The sequence below is a fragment of the Nothoprocta perdicaria genome, unplaced genomic scaffold (assembly GCF_003342845.1).
Source record: "Nothoprocta perdicaria isolate Ctin4 unplaced genomic scaffold, notPer1 scaffold_3, whole genome shotgun sequence".
Taxonomy (NCBI): Eukaryota; Metazoa; Chordata; class Aves; order Tinamiformes; family Tinamidae; genus Nothoprocta; species Nothoprocta perdicaria.
The window spans coordinates 7,447,555-7,465,214 of NW_020455532.1; the positions used below are offsets into that span (position 1 = coordinate 7,447,555).

The window sequence follows — 17,660 nt, forward strand, 5'->3', positions numbered from 1 at the left end:
CCCCAGAAATGATGTTTCTTGTTGTTGTTTCCGTAGCCATGGCCAAGTGTGCACAGGAAACGTTGCATGCCTGGCTGCAACCTAAAGGGCAGTTGCAGAATGTGCCCAGGAAACAGTTCTGTTACTGTGTGACAACATATACTGCGCTCTTGCCRAAAGAAAAATAGGATCCTGGCTTTAGTACCCATTAAGTTTATATTAAATAGTCACTTTTTCCAGCATGCCCAGCTTACACCTTTTGTAAGTGTCCCCTTGCGCGTCCCCTCACGCGTTTTCTGCCACGCTCTGTCAGTGCTTAATGACTGAGGTGCCCCATGGGTGCTGCTTGGAGCAGAGGTGCCCCAGGCTGCCCGGACGGGTGATGTTTGAGCTCACGAGGGTGTCCCTGCTGCACCCTGCGGCATCCCCACAYGGGCACCCACGGGCTCCACGCGTTACGAATTCCAGGGTACTAAACTCAGGGTTGCTCTTTACCYGCTGCGCAGCGTGGAGTGTTCCCAACAGCAAAAGCACCGATTGCAATCGGAAGGAAAAGCAAGCTAGCACAGGAGGCATCCAAAGGGATCACTTCGTGTCGGGTTGTTTTCCTGACACACATCTGCATTCCAGCACATCTAGACAGATGCATTAGCTGCTTGGTCCTGGCCCCTGCCCACTTGCGCAGATTTTGTTGAGAAAGCATTTTCAATTCAACATTTTCTATTTCAGCCACTCTGTTCTGCTTTGTTGGTTGTGGGTTTGGGAGCGAGTGCCTAATTTGAAGCTACTATAGAAAGAGGAAGGAAGCTTCACAGTAGCTAGAAAAAAAAGCAGGATACATAAGGATAAATGCAATAAGAGCATGCAAAACTGAAGATATTAAGAGGTAAAGAAGCAGCATAGCCTGCTCACTTGCATAAGCATCACCTTGGTAGGGATGGTGTTGAGCAGAGTACAACAACAATAATATTGAATAATGTGAAACATTTTTTWAAAAAATGAATAGTTTAAAAACAAAACCTGTAACCTAAAGTCAATGTTTAACTTTCATCTAAAGTTCTGTGCCTTTAAATAAGGGAATTATTTAGTGGTGATTTACACAGCTGCAAAGGAGCGGTGCTACTTTTTAGAGAACGGAACATGAAAATTTTGAAGTGCAAGACCAAACCACTTTTAGGTACAAAAAATGAGCAAAAAGAAAAAAAGATGTTGCAAAGGCTGTGAATATGCCTCAAAATCGAACGCCCTCATATTCTCAGCCCCCGCTTTCCACGTCGTGATGTATCTGCGGTGCAGCCGGCACTGCCGGCGGCTCTGAGCACGGGGGACATGAGCGTGTCCCGGTGCCCGGCCCTGCTCGCAGGGGCAGCTGCAGGCCGATTGCACCGCGGGGCTCGTTACAGAACTACGTAATCAGCTGCACACCGTCCCGGCCGCCGCTCTGCTGCGGGGCTCCCTGCGCGGGCGGCTGAGCTGGAGGGAGGCTGCGCGTTCGCTCGCGGCGCCCGGCCGGACCCCGCAGCGTTGGCGCCTGAGCCGAAGGGCTGGGGGAGATCCCGTCCGCCTCGCCTGGGGCATGGAGTAACGGGCAAGCAGAAGGCAGCAAGATGAAGGTCAATGTAAGTACGAGATGATTTTATTTCTCTTGCAATTAGCTGCAGTGTTTGTTTCATTTGCAATGGAAGTTTATACGGGGTAAATAACTGTATCTGTCAGGATTGCTGTTCAAAGGGTGCTGATGATCCTCTGCACAGGTTACTAGTAGAACACGTGGTCTTAATTTTTAAAACATATTCTGTGCCTAGCTGAAAAATGCTTTATCAAGAACAATAGGCTGCCCAAGAAAGGTGAGGTTTTCTGCCATTAATATTAGACAATGTTACACTTTACCACAGAAATAAACTGAATCTAAAAGGCTGGCCCTTGGATACCTCTTGCCTTTTTCATTTTCCTAGGGCTATTGAATATAAATTACTAAAAATGGTCTTGAGTTTATACATCATTCTAAAGAGGAGCCACACGTGCATTTTTTGCCATCAATTACTAGGAAATAGCCAACGCAAATGTGTTAACACCTGAGGTCACTTTTTGATATAGAAATACCAGGTAATTTGAAAACGAGCCATGCGAGGCTGAGGCAGCTTTTGTACTCTAGGATAATGTGACAGACCCCGTGCGACAGCGACAACTGAAGCTCAGAAGAGGAAAGCACCGGCTTAGCAAGCACCATGCTGCCCTGGGAGGAGAGGGGGACTTGTACATGGTGCATAGACCCCGCCTGGGGTTTATTTGTTAGTCTTGGCTCCCAGACCCYGGCACAGCGTGCGTGCAGATGCCGAGCGCTAGCTTGCCTTGCGGTAGGTAGGACAGACCCTGGCTATGAAAGGGAGTGTTCCAGCCTAATGTCACAGCTGATCCCGGGCAGCTGTATCGCAGAGCAGGAGCCCTGCCCGTTCCCTGTGCTCCCTAGTCACAGCCCAGCGGCTGCCTCCCTTAGTGGTTGGGGCAGGTGAAAAGCCATCGACTTCTCTTCCCATAAAAAAGCTGAAATTTCAGATAAAGGAAGTTAAAAAAAAAAAAAAAAAAAAAAAAGCCCTAATTTCTTTGTCTTTAAAAAAGTCTTTAAAAATGTCTCTAATGTCTTTTAAAAAGTCCCATCTTGGTGTAGATAATGGCAACGAGGGCCGGGGGAAGCTGGTGCCTTTAGGAAGCTGCAGCGTGTCCACTGCTTCATTATGAATCAGAGGGAGCCGCCTCGCTCGACCATCTGCTCCGCACTTATCGGTCAGTCGTTATTCAGCTAGTCAGATATCTCTGTGACATCCGTGTAGGCTGCAGCATCTCTACTGCGAGTAATGTGGGCTCCGGGGACGGCGTCCGGTGGCACCTGCGCTCCGAGCGGGAAGGGTGCACAGCAGCCACTGCAAATTAGAGACTGTAATTAAGGACGTGGCCATGCACTATTTATTCGGGGAATGGTAATTTCAGCAACCACGAGGGGAGCCCGTTTKCTTGCCTGGGGGGGAAGTGCAGGAGACAAAAATGATGATTGATTGGTTCTGTTCTCTGCTACATTTCTCTCTAATTAGCGCTTTTTGGGAATGAAGGGGGAATGGGACAAAGGTTTGCTTCAAAGCACAACCTATTGTGCGAGCCGTGCATGGTCAGCTCTGCTCCCATGGCCCATTCTAGGAAAATCTGCCAATTCCCTGTGCAAGCAGAGGAAGACAAGTATTAAAAACTTCCTTTTAAGTCTTAACACCCCAGTATTAAAGACTCTGTGCTAAACACTTACTGCTTAGAACCTGGAAAGAAAAAATTAATACTCATCAGAACTTTCTGCATTTTAAAATCTCTGTTTGAATATAAAYTTTGTGGTAAAATACAAAGCAGATACTAAAAAAGTTCAGAAAGAAATCAGAAAAGCAAATTAATTTGATGCATGTGGATAGAGAAGGTTGGTGTGGCAGGAGGAGCCCAAGCCCAGAAATACATATAGATGTATTTTGTACATATGAAGAAATGGCAGTTTGTTTTTCTTAGAACTCAGGCATGAAACAGCACATGTGTAAATATGAAAAATGGGAACAAAAGCCGGGTGTTACTTAAAACACTGGGATTTTCGTTTTTGTTTTAATACAGCTAGAGGTTGATTAACTTCATTTATGAAGAAAGTAGAACTGAGGAAAATTAACCAAATTGTTTTATAAACCCTAACATTGTATCACTGGCTAAATGTGATTCCACACAGGTTCTCCTCTAAGCAGTTCCACATGAAGTTTGAAAACTAGTTGTTCTTTATTTTATCAAAGACTGATTTGACTTTCAAAGCTTTAAATCTGAAGGAACTTGATTCCATCTTTCAAAAATTAATTAAGCYTTTGAATAAGGATTAAAGGCAAGTCCTGGCATTCCATTYTTGCTTAAATGCAGCTCTTTAAAATATCTATAGAAAAAAACATGTGGGACTTTTGTCTAACCAGAAAACATACACCAACAATACAATAAAGTATAAGGAGCTTCTGCAAGTGACAGAAGAAGTACCGCAGCCAGCGGGACGGCCAGCAGCTCACAGCTGGGAGGAGGTCACACACATGTGGAGGAAGCTCAGAGCACTTAGGATATGTTCTTCTTTCTTCTGTACATGTTCAGCTCTGTCTACAATTAATTGAATTGGGCAAAAGTTAAATTGACTGAATTTGAGCTTCTATTTGCACAGGACTTCTCTGGGAAACTCGTTCCCAGCTAGCAGGGCAATGGAGAATGTTTATTTCTTCAGCTTCGTTCAGAGGTGAAGAGATTAACTGGGAACAGTTATGTAAACATGTCAGAGGCTATCRCTGATGCATCAGCATAGCTGGCTTGCAAACACAGCCCACTGCCTTCAGTGGTATCTCTTCCTTCTGCTCAACTACTTGAAGTCTCATTTTCCTGCAATAAAAGTGCTTCATCCACAAAAGAAACCCCCAGGACTGAAACTGTGTCTTCGTAAGAATATTTCCATAGGTGTTAAAGAAACAAAGAAAAGGCAATAGAAGACAAAATAATTGTTTTTTGGGTTTTTTTTTTTTTTTTTTTTTTAGTTTAGAAATGAAGATGCTGTGAAGTATTAGCACAACTATAAATCAGATGAAATTTTACGTAGCAGTGGTTTGGAGTTTCCAAACACAAACTGTGGGAATACAGAAAGGATGATGCGAATTTATTTTCTTACTAGTATTATAGACTCAGGATAAGGATCAGGATGGGAAAGGGGTTCCTAGTAATATTGAATACTGTAGAAGTTGTAAGGTTTTTTTATTTGTTTTGCATCAGTGTAAACATTTATTATGCATATAGAACACAGATGTGTGCAGCCCACTTGGAGATTATGGAACTGAATTTTATGGACCATACAAAAAGGTACAATTATCAGGATTGTTCATGCTTAACTTTTCATGTCTTTGTGAATATACACGAGTGAGCAGCTTTTGTTCTGGAGACTCCCAAGCACTGCTTATTCTTTGCAGCAGACCCAGTGTTGCTGGGTATCCAAACAATAAAGATGAGAAAGGGAGTCAGAAAGAAAGAAAATGGATTTGTAGGGAGAGTTACACTCTTGTATTAGGTCAACTGGTCCAAAAAAAAGAACATCTACCCCCAGGTACACCCAGATTTCTCTTTAGGCCTGAGCTAACTGAGCCCGTGTTACCAGATGTCTTGCCCTTCAGGAAAGCCCTCCAATCTGGGCGGCTCAACGTAAGCCAGCTCATCTGCGTTGCTAAGACGAGGTCACGGGCCCCAGCGCGGGGAGGACAAGGTCTCGAATTGAGGCCACTGTGACCTGTCATGGCCTGGTCAAACCTGCCCAGCTCAGGGAGGGCCGGGCCGCGCTGAGGTGCTGCCTCACACAGCAGCAAACTGGTTTTAAGATGTTCTTCGTCTCGGAAAGTCTTTCCAGGGCCGCCCAAAGGGAAGAACCAACAAATGTCAAAGCAGAAAAACACTTTGATGTCTTCTTTGTTGCTTTAGTACTTATGCTGGTTATTGTAAGGACACATTAAAGAGATCACATAAAGTAACTAGGAACTACACACAGCTGGCCGAGATGGCATTCTGTGGATGATAGCGTTAGACAGGCGGTTTCCGCTTCTCTGGTAATAAAGAAAAAATGCAGATCCCATTGGCTGCAGCGCACAGCCTCTTCCTATCCAAGCATCCATAAGGTCTCTGTGATCCTGGGAATGCAAGAGTTGTTTATGTTTAATGGCAGGTCAGAGATACTTCTGCTTACATGATAGAAAGGGGCTGCCACAGTGATTCTTTACATATGTCCTTGAGAGCTGGAAGTGTAGATAGCGCCTGATTTCTGACTAACAGCCTCAAATTAGGCAAGCCAGATCCTGCACTACAAATAACCTCGCTCCATGTAACTGTAGATACAACGGGTAGACCTTCACTCTCCATCTGTTTTACATCAGATGGATGTTCTTCATCCCACGCTCACCTGTCACAAATATCCTGTAATTTTAATCCACAAAATTGCCTGTGTTTGTCTTCGCTGTCAGCTTGGCATGGTGGGTGTTAAACCCACACTAGGTTGGTCTTCAAGGTGTGTTCTAGGATCCTGGGCTCATATGGACCAATTCCATAACCGGGACTCCCACAACTGCTGGAGCTCATGCCAGTGGTTTCTAAACTGCCAGCAGCAGTTTGGTGATAATTCTGCATAAACGAAAACCCTCATGGGTCTTTTTCACACTAGCCCCCATTGCTATCGATGCTGGAGAGACCAGGTAAGAAAACAACCACAACACTCAGAAAGGAAATAAGAGAAGAAGAGGAGCTTTCTAGCCCTATAGAYAGAGGAGCAAAGGAAGATGAAGAACAAAATGCAAAGTTGTTCAACCTCCTATTTCTTATGTCTTGTGAAAATGCTTCCCCTTCCGTATTTTTTGGGAGGAGGTCAGAATTCGGCAGAGGGTAAGTTACTTGAGTTACGTGGCATTGCTCGTATTCATTTTTACGTGGCATTGCTCATATTCATTTTTACAACATACTGATGTTTGCCAGGTTGTGGGCAGTGAAAATATATATAGATGTGCCTGTTGAAAGGAAGAAGTTGGGGTTTAGGGTTTTTTTTTTCTTTGGTGTCAGTGGGTTTTTTTTTGGTTTGTTTGGTTTTGTTTTTTCATCCTCATATCTCGCTGCAACAGATGACTGACAGGGGAGGCTAAAAAGGAACAAGAATAAACAAAACAATGAATAAAGTCTAAAGTCTCTGTAAATTTTCTTACAGAGTATCCTAGAAGAGCTGCCATACAGAGCTTTGTATTTGTGTCAATTTGCCCTACTATAAAACAAAACTTTTTGGGAGGTGTTCTTTAAAAGAGGTTTACCTGACACCTTCCTGGGGTTTGGTGGCTACAAGTTACTAACATATTCTGCAGTTCAGGTGTTTCTACTTACTTATAAATCTCCTTTTAAGATGAGTTCCAAGACAAATGGTGTCTCACCGTGGGCTACTTGCCCTTGGATGTTTGCCCAGCTTTTATTGGCAAAATTGAAGGGATATATGCTGAATAGACCCCTACGCTGAAAAACCTTTTGACTTTCATGTTCTAACCTTAAAATTTCACTTTTTGTTCACTGTGGACACCCCTGATATTAGCACATGAAATGTTTGTCAGTTGAGGTTTGACCTCTTCTTTGCAGAATACCTTTGCTATTGAATGAAGTATTGACTGACTTCTCTGCTTACACTGTCCTGGCTCTTCTCTCAGTTTATTTGGAGGCAGAGCTAGTTTGTCCAGGAAAATAGATGAGAGACATCTGAACATGTGAAAYGTTTTATCCTCCTAGTAGCTGCTGCAGTCACGTTTGAAAGTTGCAGATGGGAAGAGCACCTCCTCCCTTTTATAATTGGGCTGTGGTGTAGATTTACCATTTGCAGAAATACTCAACGAGGTATATGGTCCAGAATTTATTTTAGCAAAAGTCAGTGTATTTACTCTAAAACAACTGAGATTTGAAATTAGRCTTGTGTATGCTGATTAACTAAATATGGTGTGTTCAGTTTGCTATTTCAAGAAGAAATAATTAGCTGGAATAATGATGACAACTAGTTGCTTTTAAAAATTACACTGTGAACCAAATTTTCCTATTATTTTTATTGGTGTAACTGGGAAGGACGGTCTTGTTGTCTAAGGCAATATACAGGACYTCAGTTCCTCCACGTTTGGACTTCCTGGTTCTACCACCGGTTTCCTGTGTGATCTTGGATAAAGCTCTTAATATTTCAGTTGCCTGTTTGCAAAAGAGGGAGGGCTCTCCCTTCGCCTGCCCAGCCTCTTCAGACCTAACAAGAGGGACCTTTATTTTATTTTATTTTACAATGCTCAATAAAAAAGGTGTCAAATTATAAGCCAAATTTAGAAGTGTCACCAATTAATAATAGGAAAAGTAGTTTCTCTATATTTTAATTGATTATTTGCAATTGCCATGCGATACCAAGCCCAAACCCTCCCCAGGCTGCAGTCTATGATGAGATTCCTGGAGGCCTGATTTAAGCACAGGTGGTTCAGAGCTTTTGCCGTTGTCCAAAGACAGGGTGGGCCACCACATCCATGGCAAGAAGACTGCTTTAACCATACTATGACATAAGGATAATGGGACTGTTGTTGTCCATCTCAGACAGCTGTTAATGGACAAACCCGTGTATGATAAAAAGACCATTGTTCATGGTCATCCTTACAAAGACATGTATGCTGCTAACAAGAGGCCACTTCATCAGCTGAGCTGCCAAATTGATTTTCTTCTGCTGTTACTTCAAAACAGCTGTTGCTTCACAGCAAATGCTCTGGACAAAAATACGAGGCATCATGTTTCCTATTTGGGCACTATCTCTCTGGACATGACTTGCTCTTTCTGATAAGAAATTAATGCTAGAACATATCCACTGGGGAGTGACCAGCCTCACTTCAAAGTCGAAGGCAAACGTGATGTTGCACTGAAAAACACCATGTCCAGTTCTTTTTACAGAGCTACCTTCTGCAACTACTTTGCATTAACCATCATCTTGAAATGATCAAGCAATTGCAGTTAGGATCAGCATATCCTCATATGCTAAAAATAAAGAAAGTTTATCCCACACACTGATAATTGCCACAAATTTATAGGCTTCAACCAAGGCAGATAGGGCTGCTCTGTGGTCAAGCAGCCCACTAGAACCCTGGAAAATATGAATATTTGTTCTCTCACAGATTTTCTATGATGTTTCTGAAAATGTTACTCTCTTTTTCCTTTTCACTTACTCTCTTCTTCCTTGGTTTTCTGTCTAAAACATATAAGAGCACTGCATGAGGATGCTGAAAGATGCATTAAAGATTCAAGTATCTGGRTACTGGTAGTGTCTGTATTGTGGAGAGAAAGGTGGACACTGCGTCAGATGTGCTTGCCTGAAGATAAGCCTGTGAACGCACTGTTTTGCACTGAAGATTACCAAGCTAATTGGTTTGGCATTATAGTACACAAACAAATCTCTAGATTTGTCCCCAAGCTGACGGGACATGTAAGAGGATCCCATTACTGTGGGATTCTCTGTATGAGGTAGTATCCATCTTACTCGTCCAGGGCGGCATGGGCACATCGAGCTGATGTCTGTGCCCCGCAGCAAATCAAAGATATCTTTTAGGGACATCATCGATCATGGGCACTTTGCCTGTGTCTTAGGGTTAAAGGAAAATAAGGGTTTTTTTGTTTTGTTTTGTTTTTTCTTCAGGAAGGAAATCATCAGCTTCACTTATGTGCAGCTGAAGTCCTCAGACAGTTAGCAGTGAGAGAGATGTGAATTTATCTTTGGTTTGGTGATGCATTTCCTGTGTGACTTTGACTTCTTATWAAAAAAATTTAGAATACCATTGAAAAAAGTACCTATCTTTCATATATGGATTTTCATAAAGTCAAAATAATGAGTGTTAGCAGTGTTCTTTGAGAATCTCAGCAGAGAAAGATGATGAAGAAATATATAACAGGATTATTCTGCACTGTATAGAACAGAGGACGCATGCTGAAAAAGCTTAACCCTATGAAGCCAATGCTCTTGAGGTTGTTCAGTATTAAAACTGACAGGTTTGAATTAAGCTGAAATTAAAGTGAAGATAAAAGCGAGACTGGCGACCAGTGTAACATTTCTATTTGTGTAAAGGATGCAAAGCCCAATTTTGTTTTCCCCTCTCCAGAACAGTCTGGCGAAGGCTCTGTATGACAACAAGGCAGAGTGCTCGGACGAGCTGGCCTTCCGCAGGGGAGACATCCTGACCGTTCTTGACCAAAACGTCATCGGCAGTGAGGGCTGGTGGAAATGTTCCCTCCACGGGAGACAGGGCCTGGCTCCCGCTAACCGCCTCCAGCTGCTGGGTGACTGTCAGGTGGACCTGCCATCTCCTGCCACCCGGAGCGACAGCGCCGAGCTGCCAGCCGCACAGCAAAACATTTACCAGGTCCCCTCTGTCCCCAAACCTGCCACGTCGTCGTCTGCCTATGAAAAGATGGACGGCTGGGTGAAATCACCAGCTACGATCTCCACTCTGCCTGCCCAAGGGCTGTACCAGGTACCAGCCTTGGCTGCACAGGTGCTCAGTGAAAGGATCCAGAGCTCAAGAAATCAGGTAAGAAAATGAGCAGATAATAAAGGGGAAAAAATGTTATAATTAAGACAATTATTAGGAGATGAAAAATGCTGAATTTGCAGAAAAGTTACTTGAATGATGTTTAGGAAACTCTTAAAATCTACTACAGTTTATAGTCTTATACAAGAAGTGTTACTCTGGGCAAAATACAATATCTTTTTTTCTTTTTTTGGCGGGGTCAGTTTAGGACAGCTGTAGAATAGGACACTAAGTAAAGAATATACAATTTGTTTGAAGGGGCCTAGGAATGATTTGCATTCCATTCCCAAAATTAGAAAATCCAGAACTTTCTCCTGTGATGGAGCTGTGCATATGAAGATGCATCTWCATCTTCATCTGCATCTACAAGATTCCTCTGGGGTCTCTGCAATCATCTGCACAGGAAGATGGCTTGTAATAAGTAAACCAGCCTTGCTGAAAGGCTTTCTTTGATCTAGTTTTTCCTGTTTCCAGCTCCTCGGCAAGCTCAGAGCGCTGTCGCTGTCTGTCTCTTCTGCCATTCAAGGTTGTCATTAGCCTTGCAGAAAACAGACAGCTACCTGCTTTAGACATGCTGGAGGAGACAGGGACTCCTTGCTCAATAGCAAGAGCAAGTGGCTCTGCCAGTCTGTGCTCCCAAGGGATGTGAGCAGTCACCAGCCCCTCAAGGCACACAGGGAAGATGCAAGCCTTGTTCTCCAGGGATTCATTACAGTTTCCTGACCTGAGTTTCCTGATCTGGCCCTTTTTTTATTCTCTGCAAACTCAGATTGGGTGACATATGGGGGGAAAAAAAGCCTTTTGCACGTGGTATTACCTGATTTCTCCTCATTCCTAACCTTAAAGAGTCATTCACAAACATTCACAAATAGTGTGTGATATCAATATACATTTTCCACGATGTATCARCAAATCAGGCCCTGAAGCTGCCAAATGACATCATCTATTTATTTGAATAAGTGACACTAGGTAAGAGTTAATCAGCTTTTTGGGTCTGTCATTTCAGGATGATGCCCTCTGATACCCAAGCCTTGTTTTCCTTAACGGACACCACAAGATAATGCCCTACCCTGCTTTTACCCCTCGGAAGCTCAGATTTTCCCGAGCTGCCCCTCGCACCACGTCACAGCTGCTCCTWCAACAACTGTCCCGGTGTGGCCACACGCAGATGCAGGCAAAGGGCCTCTGAGTGCTGGCCACAAACCGAGGTGCTCGGGAGCGCCCCGTGCAGATCCATTGGGACAACTGGCAGAGCTCCTAACATACTCAGCTGTTCTCTGAGCAGCTGCCTAAAGCCCCTGGAAGGATTTAAGGGAGCTGACTGAAAGCAACAAAACAAAACAAAATCCCTCAGAGCCTACAYGCTTTCAGCCTACATAAAAGCACTGTCACTTCTTTATTTGTTGCTTAATACACAGAGCAGTTTTTTTGCTCTACTGTGACTGAAAGGACTTGAAAATAATTTATTCTTCACAGAGCCAGAGATGGTATTGAGCGAGCTTCCTTTTTATTACTTACTGGATGAGACTTGCCCTTCTGAAAACAGGTTTGGGCTAAGGATAACATTTATCTTTTATCCTCATCTTGGAAAATGCTTTTTTATGCTTCTCTTAGTATTGTTTTGCAAACAGGATAACTCACACAGCAGAGCACAAGGGGGGGTTGTGTTAATTTTTCATTTCCTTTCTTCAGAGAAAAGCTTTCACAAATAAGAAACAAGCAGATGTAATCCTGTTCCTCTACCACATTTCCACTAAATTAAGTGACTTCAGCTCATATGTTGTAGAATGATCTTTCCAATTTTTAAATAATCTGCTTCCAGTTGTGCTTCCATGGGTCAATAGTTTGCAGTTATAACAGTCCTCTTCCAAAGTGATCGGGGAGAGCCAGGCTGAACCCATGAGAAAAACTCATAATGGATTGGGGGTCAATAAAAAGTCCCTTTCCAACACTTGGCATCTTACCTAACTGCCCTACAGATCTGATTGTAGATCTTGAAATAATGCATAAAGAAAATTAATCTATAGCTGACCTAGATAATGGAATTTCTATACCAAGTTCTCTGTTTATGGAGCTGGACAGTCCATTGAAATAACCATGTTTATTGCTTCTGAAAGAGTAAATCTTATTTTGGTACAAAATAATGCATCTCTACCTGGACCTTCTTGCTGGTCCTGCTCCCGTTATATGTGGTTTGACCTACTGGCTCTCTGAGAGACTGCAGAAGTAGAAATTCCCCTGTTTCTTTTTTTGGTGGTTCTGCTTTTGCATAGTCAGAAGGCTTAGATGATATCTAAAGCTGTAGTTTCTCCCAGTCTTTTCCCTCCCTTGGTTAATAAGTCCAATTCTCTTTAATTTGTATGCGTCAGTTCCTATCTGAGATAAAGTGGAAACGCTGGCAAAGAAGGATTACAATTATTACCACAAGAAGAGATACCAGGCCTGCTTTAAAGTCAGTTCTTGTCTGCTAGCCCCAGTGAACATTTGAAAGGGTTTGAATATGATCTGCTTAACTAATCGAGCTTTAAAAGAGGTCCTGGGCTCGCTGTGGGTTTCTCAAGCTGTTTTTCCCCCCTCTAAGCACCTGCTGACGCTCCCGCGAGCCTGCCGGGCCTCTGCCCCCAACATCAGACGAGAGGTTTACGACGTTCCAGCCGCGCAGCGCCGCGAGTCCCTGTTCACGCGGGTGAGTCCCGCGTCCCGGCCGGCAGCCCGGCCACCCCGARCCCCTTGCACGGCCCTCCCGGGAGACCTTAGAATACCCTTCAGAGGAAATTCTACCGTTTTCCTGTTTGTTTTGAAATCTTCTGTTAAATCTGGCAGAAACTCATGCTTTTTTTTTTTTWGGGAAGTTCAAAACCTAAAGCAGTTTTCTTTTGAATTTGTTATAAATCTGGCTATGTTTCCAATGAAAATGAACACTTTTGGTTTTACCTTGACTCAGTTATGAGGCACCTTTTTAAGGATGAATTCCCCATGTCAGGCAGACCCACCAGCCTCTTGGTTTACCTGTGAGGAAATGGGACTTTTTTCCTTGTTGACTGAGGAAGGTTTAAGTGTTTTCTATAAACTGTCGTGAAATGTTTACAGAAGAGGCATTAGTGCATGTACAAATGGAAACTAAAAGGTCACCCACCCTCCCTCTGGGCAACAAAATGCAAGGGATTAGATCATGTAACCCTGATATATTAGGCGTAAGAGCCTTTTGAATCCACCCCTTGGAGCAACCTGTCATATGATCTTTTTCTTGACACTGCAATTCCTGGGGTAGACTGAATGTCACTCCAGCAATCAACAAATGGCTTGTTTTGCCCACTCTATATAAATGGGGTGGTCCCTGTTCAGACCGAAAGCCAAAGTGTTGGTGACAGCTTCCTTGCACCACCTAGCGCCCGTCCTCCCCCAGGCTGTGGGAACAAGGAGCTCCAAACCMTATGACCCAAAAGCCTTTGGTACCACAGCATCTTCAGCAGGCTCGGAAATGAACTGAAGCCAACCTGTGTATTTTCCTTTGACTAGAGTGGTGCCACTCCACCCACAAGAAGGAAGGKCTCTGCGCTGTTCAGATCCACTGAGGCTTTCCGGGAAGAGCCAAACCAGGTTTATGACATCCCGTCCAGCCCAGAAAAGGCAGGGGCCACTATCCAGAAAGACTCCCCAGGGAGCAACGTAAGTAGGAATCACTGGATATGAGAGTAATATCTCTCTAGTACTGTGCCGCTCTTCATATGTGCTGACCCTCCCTGAGGTGGGTTTGCAGGTGGGTTGCAGTGATGGGACCAGCACATCTTCAGCACAGCTCATGGTATTTGATGTTAAAGGAACAAATACTACCTGGCTCCTGGGAGTCAGGACACCTAGCAGGGCTGGAACTTACTGTCTTTTTAGAACGTCCTACATTCTTGAATGTCTGATTGTTTAGGCAGACAGAAAAAAAAATGTACGTATTTTGTCCCATGTGCCCATGTGATAATATTTCAAAATATATGACAGTCCCATGTGCTCTGTTGCAGTTATATGATGTCCCTCCTAAAAGAGAATCTGATGTTTCAGAAAATGGATCTCAGAAAAAGTGCTGGGGCCATTACAACACCTTGCCAAATCCTCGGAAGTCAGAATGGATTTATGATATTCCAGTATCACCAGAAAAAAAAGGATTAAAACCAAGCCCTCTTGGCCATTCCTTGGAGAACGAGGTGCTGTATGATACACCACCAGCCAGGTACAGGGCTCTCATGACAAATATTGAAGCCAAAGTTGCAACTCCACAGTTATACGATRTTCCACCGCCCCAAAACAAAGCAGTGTTTCCAGATGTCCCTCTTTATGACGTTCCATCTTCACGGGAGATGCTCCTTTTGCGACCAAATGCTATCCATGATATATCCCCAAGTCTCTCGACTCCAAAGGCTGAGAATCAGATTTCTGAAGGGAACGTTTATGATATTCCAAAAACTTTGCAGTGCAGGAAGGAGATTGGAAAAAATAACAAAAGTTCTGGAGATGTTAAATTGGAACAGGACAGAGCATCTCTTTCCAGTGTGGAGAGCAGGACCAGCACTACCTCTACATCCTCAAGCTCTTCTGCTGAGTCCCCTTCTGTGTCATCATCAGAAGAGCATGGCAAAGAAATGAAACTGGACCTTGAGATGGCCATAGAGACACTGACTAGATTGCAGCACAGTGTATCGAGCTCCATTGCGAGTTTAATGATCTTTGTGAGCAGTAAATGGAGATTACAAGAACACCTAGAGAAAAACATTGAAGAAATCCATAGAGCAGTTGATCACATAAAAGTCTCGATGGGAGAATTCTTGGCCTTTGCTCAAGTTATAAAGGCAAATGCTTCGTACGTCACTGATAACAACCTTCAGACCAGAATTAAAAAACAGCTAGAAATTCTGGTGAACTCATTCCAAATCTTAATAGAAACAAGACAGCAATTAAACAATTGCAACTGGAAGCTAGAGGTGTTGGTTATGAAGAAACCTCAGAACAACCCAGACGATCTCGATCGCTTTGTTATGGTAGCGCGCACAATTCCTGATGACATCAAGAGATTCGTATCCATCGTCATTGCCAATGGAAAGCTTCTCTTCCGCAAGAATGAYAAGGAGCAAGAAATGAAGCAATCAAAAACAAGCACAGAATATAAAATGGCCAAGCAAATCACACGGCCCAGGAGAACAGAAGTGGATTCACTTCAAAGAAATGATAAGCCAAACCACAGTCAAGTCTCTTCTGATAAGCCAAAAGAAAATGCCATTGAGGACTGTGATTACGTCCAGCTACAGGTTAGTATAACATGACTGTACTACCTGTATTCTGCTTGATTGTTGGCAGATATTAAGCTACTAGAATTGTTTTAATTTTGTATTAGTACAAGCATCTTTTTCCAGACTGCGTAGGAACTAAGGATTTTATTGGAGTACGACGTGGTACAGCTACCATGATCAGTAATTAGAACTTGAGTCACAGAATTTACCTTTTACCTTAGAAAACATTTTAGCTTACCCATTTAAATTAACTTAATACATAGCTTTTACTCGGGGTTTAAGCAATATATTTCTTGTCTTCAGACTAGTAGTTCTATTCTTGCCAACATATTTTGTGTGTTGACTCTGACACCACGATATAAGAGAGGTTGACCTTCTAAACTGGCATGGATTAGAGAAGCAGTTTTGTAGGGAAAAAGCCCGTCACTTAAAAACAAATTAAACTCTTGCTGTGAATTGTCAATTTTCTTTTTTGTTAGAAAGTTCTGGATGATTGTTAGAGGAATGACTCTCCTGAGAAGTACCAAAATGCCAGCTAAGCTAACTCTTTAAGTCATTTTATAACGAAAGGATTATAAAGAATTTAGGATACATTACATTTTGTTCAGGTTAGTTTCAGTCTTAGATCTTGCAGAATCACACATTGAATTTTTATTAGAAAAAAAATTTTACTTCTAATAAAATTATCATTGTAGCCCGAATAGGCTGCATATTATTGTAGCACATAAAGCTGCAATGCAAGCAGGCATTTTTTCCCTGAAATAAGGTAAAACCAAATCCATGTTGAAATACTTTATATAAACTAGTTCAACTTTGTTGGCATTTTGATTTATAACAGGCACAGAAAATCTATTCAACTACAGAGGTAGAAAAGAAGAATACAGATTCAAAAACAAAGGTATTCTTGATTTTGAAAACTATTACTTAAAAGGACTTCTTGTCCCTAATTTCTGTGCTTGCTAAAATTCAAAATAACTTGGATTAGTGCACATATATTGATACATAGAAACATTGTTTTCTCTTTGATCATGCTGTCAGGGCTAGTTCTTAGAACTAGTGCTGAGAAATTGTGCAAAACATTTATTTTCCTTGTATGTAATGCGCACAAGGATGTGAGATAATATTTCAAAATATATGACAGAGCACTCATTTAAGGATAGACTATCTTGTGTTTCTACATTTTTAATCATTCCTAACCCACATGAAGTCAGTACTATTAAAAGTCAAGCCTACATGAGCTGCAAGTTGGAAGTCCAAATTGTATAGAGGATTGATGTTTAACTACAGCACTTTGGGTGCCATTTTTAAAACTGTTATCAGTGAAACTTGTTCAGAGAAAAGGTAATTGGGAGAAAATACTATTTTTTAAGCAGAGTGCTTTAAGGAAAGAGAAACTTTTGCAAAAGATCTCTGGGCTGTGACACGTTGAAGTTTCCTAGCTAAGAAAACTCCATTGAATGGAAGAAACATGAAGAATACAGGGTAGAACAAATAAAGAAACTGCATGCTGCCAAGCTGAGTCTTTTTTTATTGTTGTTTTTTCCACCTTTTTCTAGGTCTTGCCAACTGCAAAAAGGAATATAATTCAGAGCAAGCAGGACTCTGCAAAGAAAATCACTCTTTCGGAACACTGTAGGCTGTGCTTTGGAGCACTTCACAAGGCAATCAGTGTCTTCACAGATAGTCTCAGCAGCAACCAGCCCCCTGAAATCTTCATATCACACAGCAAACTGATCATTATGGTGGGGCAGAAGTTAGTGGATTCTCTCTGCCAGGAAACTCAAGAAAAAGATGCTCGCAATGACATTCTCCATAGCAGCAGCCAATTTTGCAGCCTGCTCAAGAACCTGGCGCTTGCCACCAAAAATGCCGCAATCCAGTATCCAAATGCAGACGCAACGAGAGAACTGCAGAACCAAACTGATGCGCTCTCTAAATACACCCAGCAATTCAGAGCAAAGATGGAATGACAGAAACCTCCCTTTTTTTTTTTTTAGGATTATTGGTGAAAACTTGAATTTCTCAGTTGCTAGGATTTTTTTTTTTTTCCTGGCACTTGCCAGCAAGGAGGCAGATGCAGCTCCAAAAGGTCAGCTCCCATGGAGGGATGGGCAGTTCCCTCGGGCACTGATGCACTCTCAGCAGGTGAAGACCCCATAGGATCTGACTGCCCCAGAAGAGCATTTGTATAAATAAATCTGTGCTTTTATTTCCACCCTCCAGACCCTTCCTGTAAACCTCTACTTCTCCATGTCCA

General features: G+C 42.7%; 1 protein-coding gene across 1 annotated transcript; it reads left to right on the forward strand.

Annotated features, from left to right (window-relative positions):
* Positions 1-6,203: 6,203 nt before the first annotated feature.
* CASS4 (Cas scaffold protein family member 4) lies at positions 6,204-17,377 on the forward strand. The gene is made up of 6 exons (XM_026042024.1): positions 6,204-6,254; positions 9,699-10,127; positions 12,709-12,813; positions 13,647-13,796; positions 14,141-15,421; positions 16,960-17,377. The coding sequence occupies exons 1-6, from the start codon at positions 6,204-6,206 to the stop codon at positions 17,371-17,373; spliced, it is 2,430 nt and encodes an 809-aa protein (XP_025897809.1). The 3' UTR covers positions 17,374-17,377.
* The last annotated feature ends 283 nt before the right edge of the window (positions 17,378-17,660 follow it).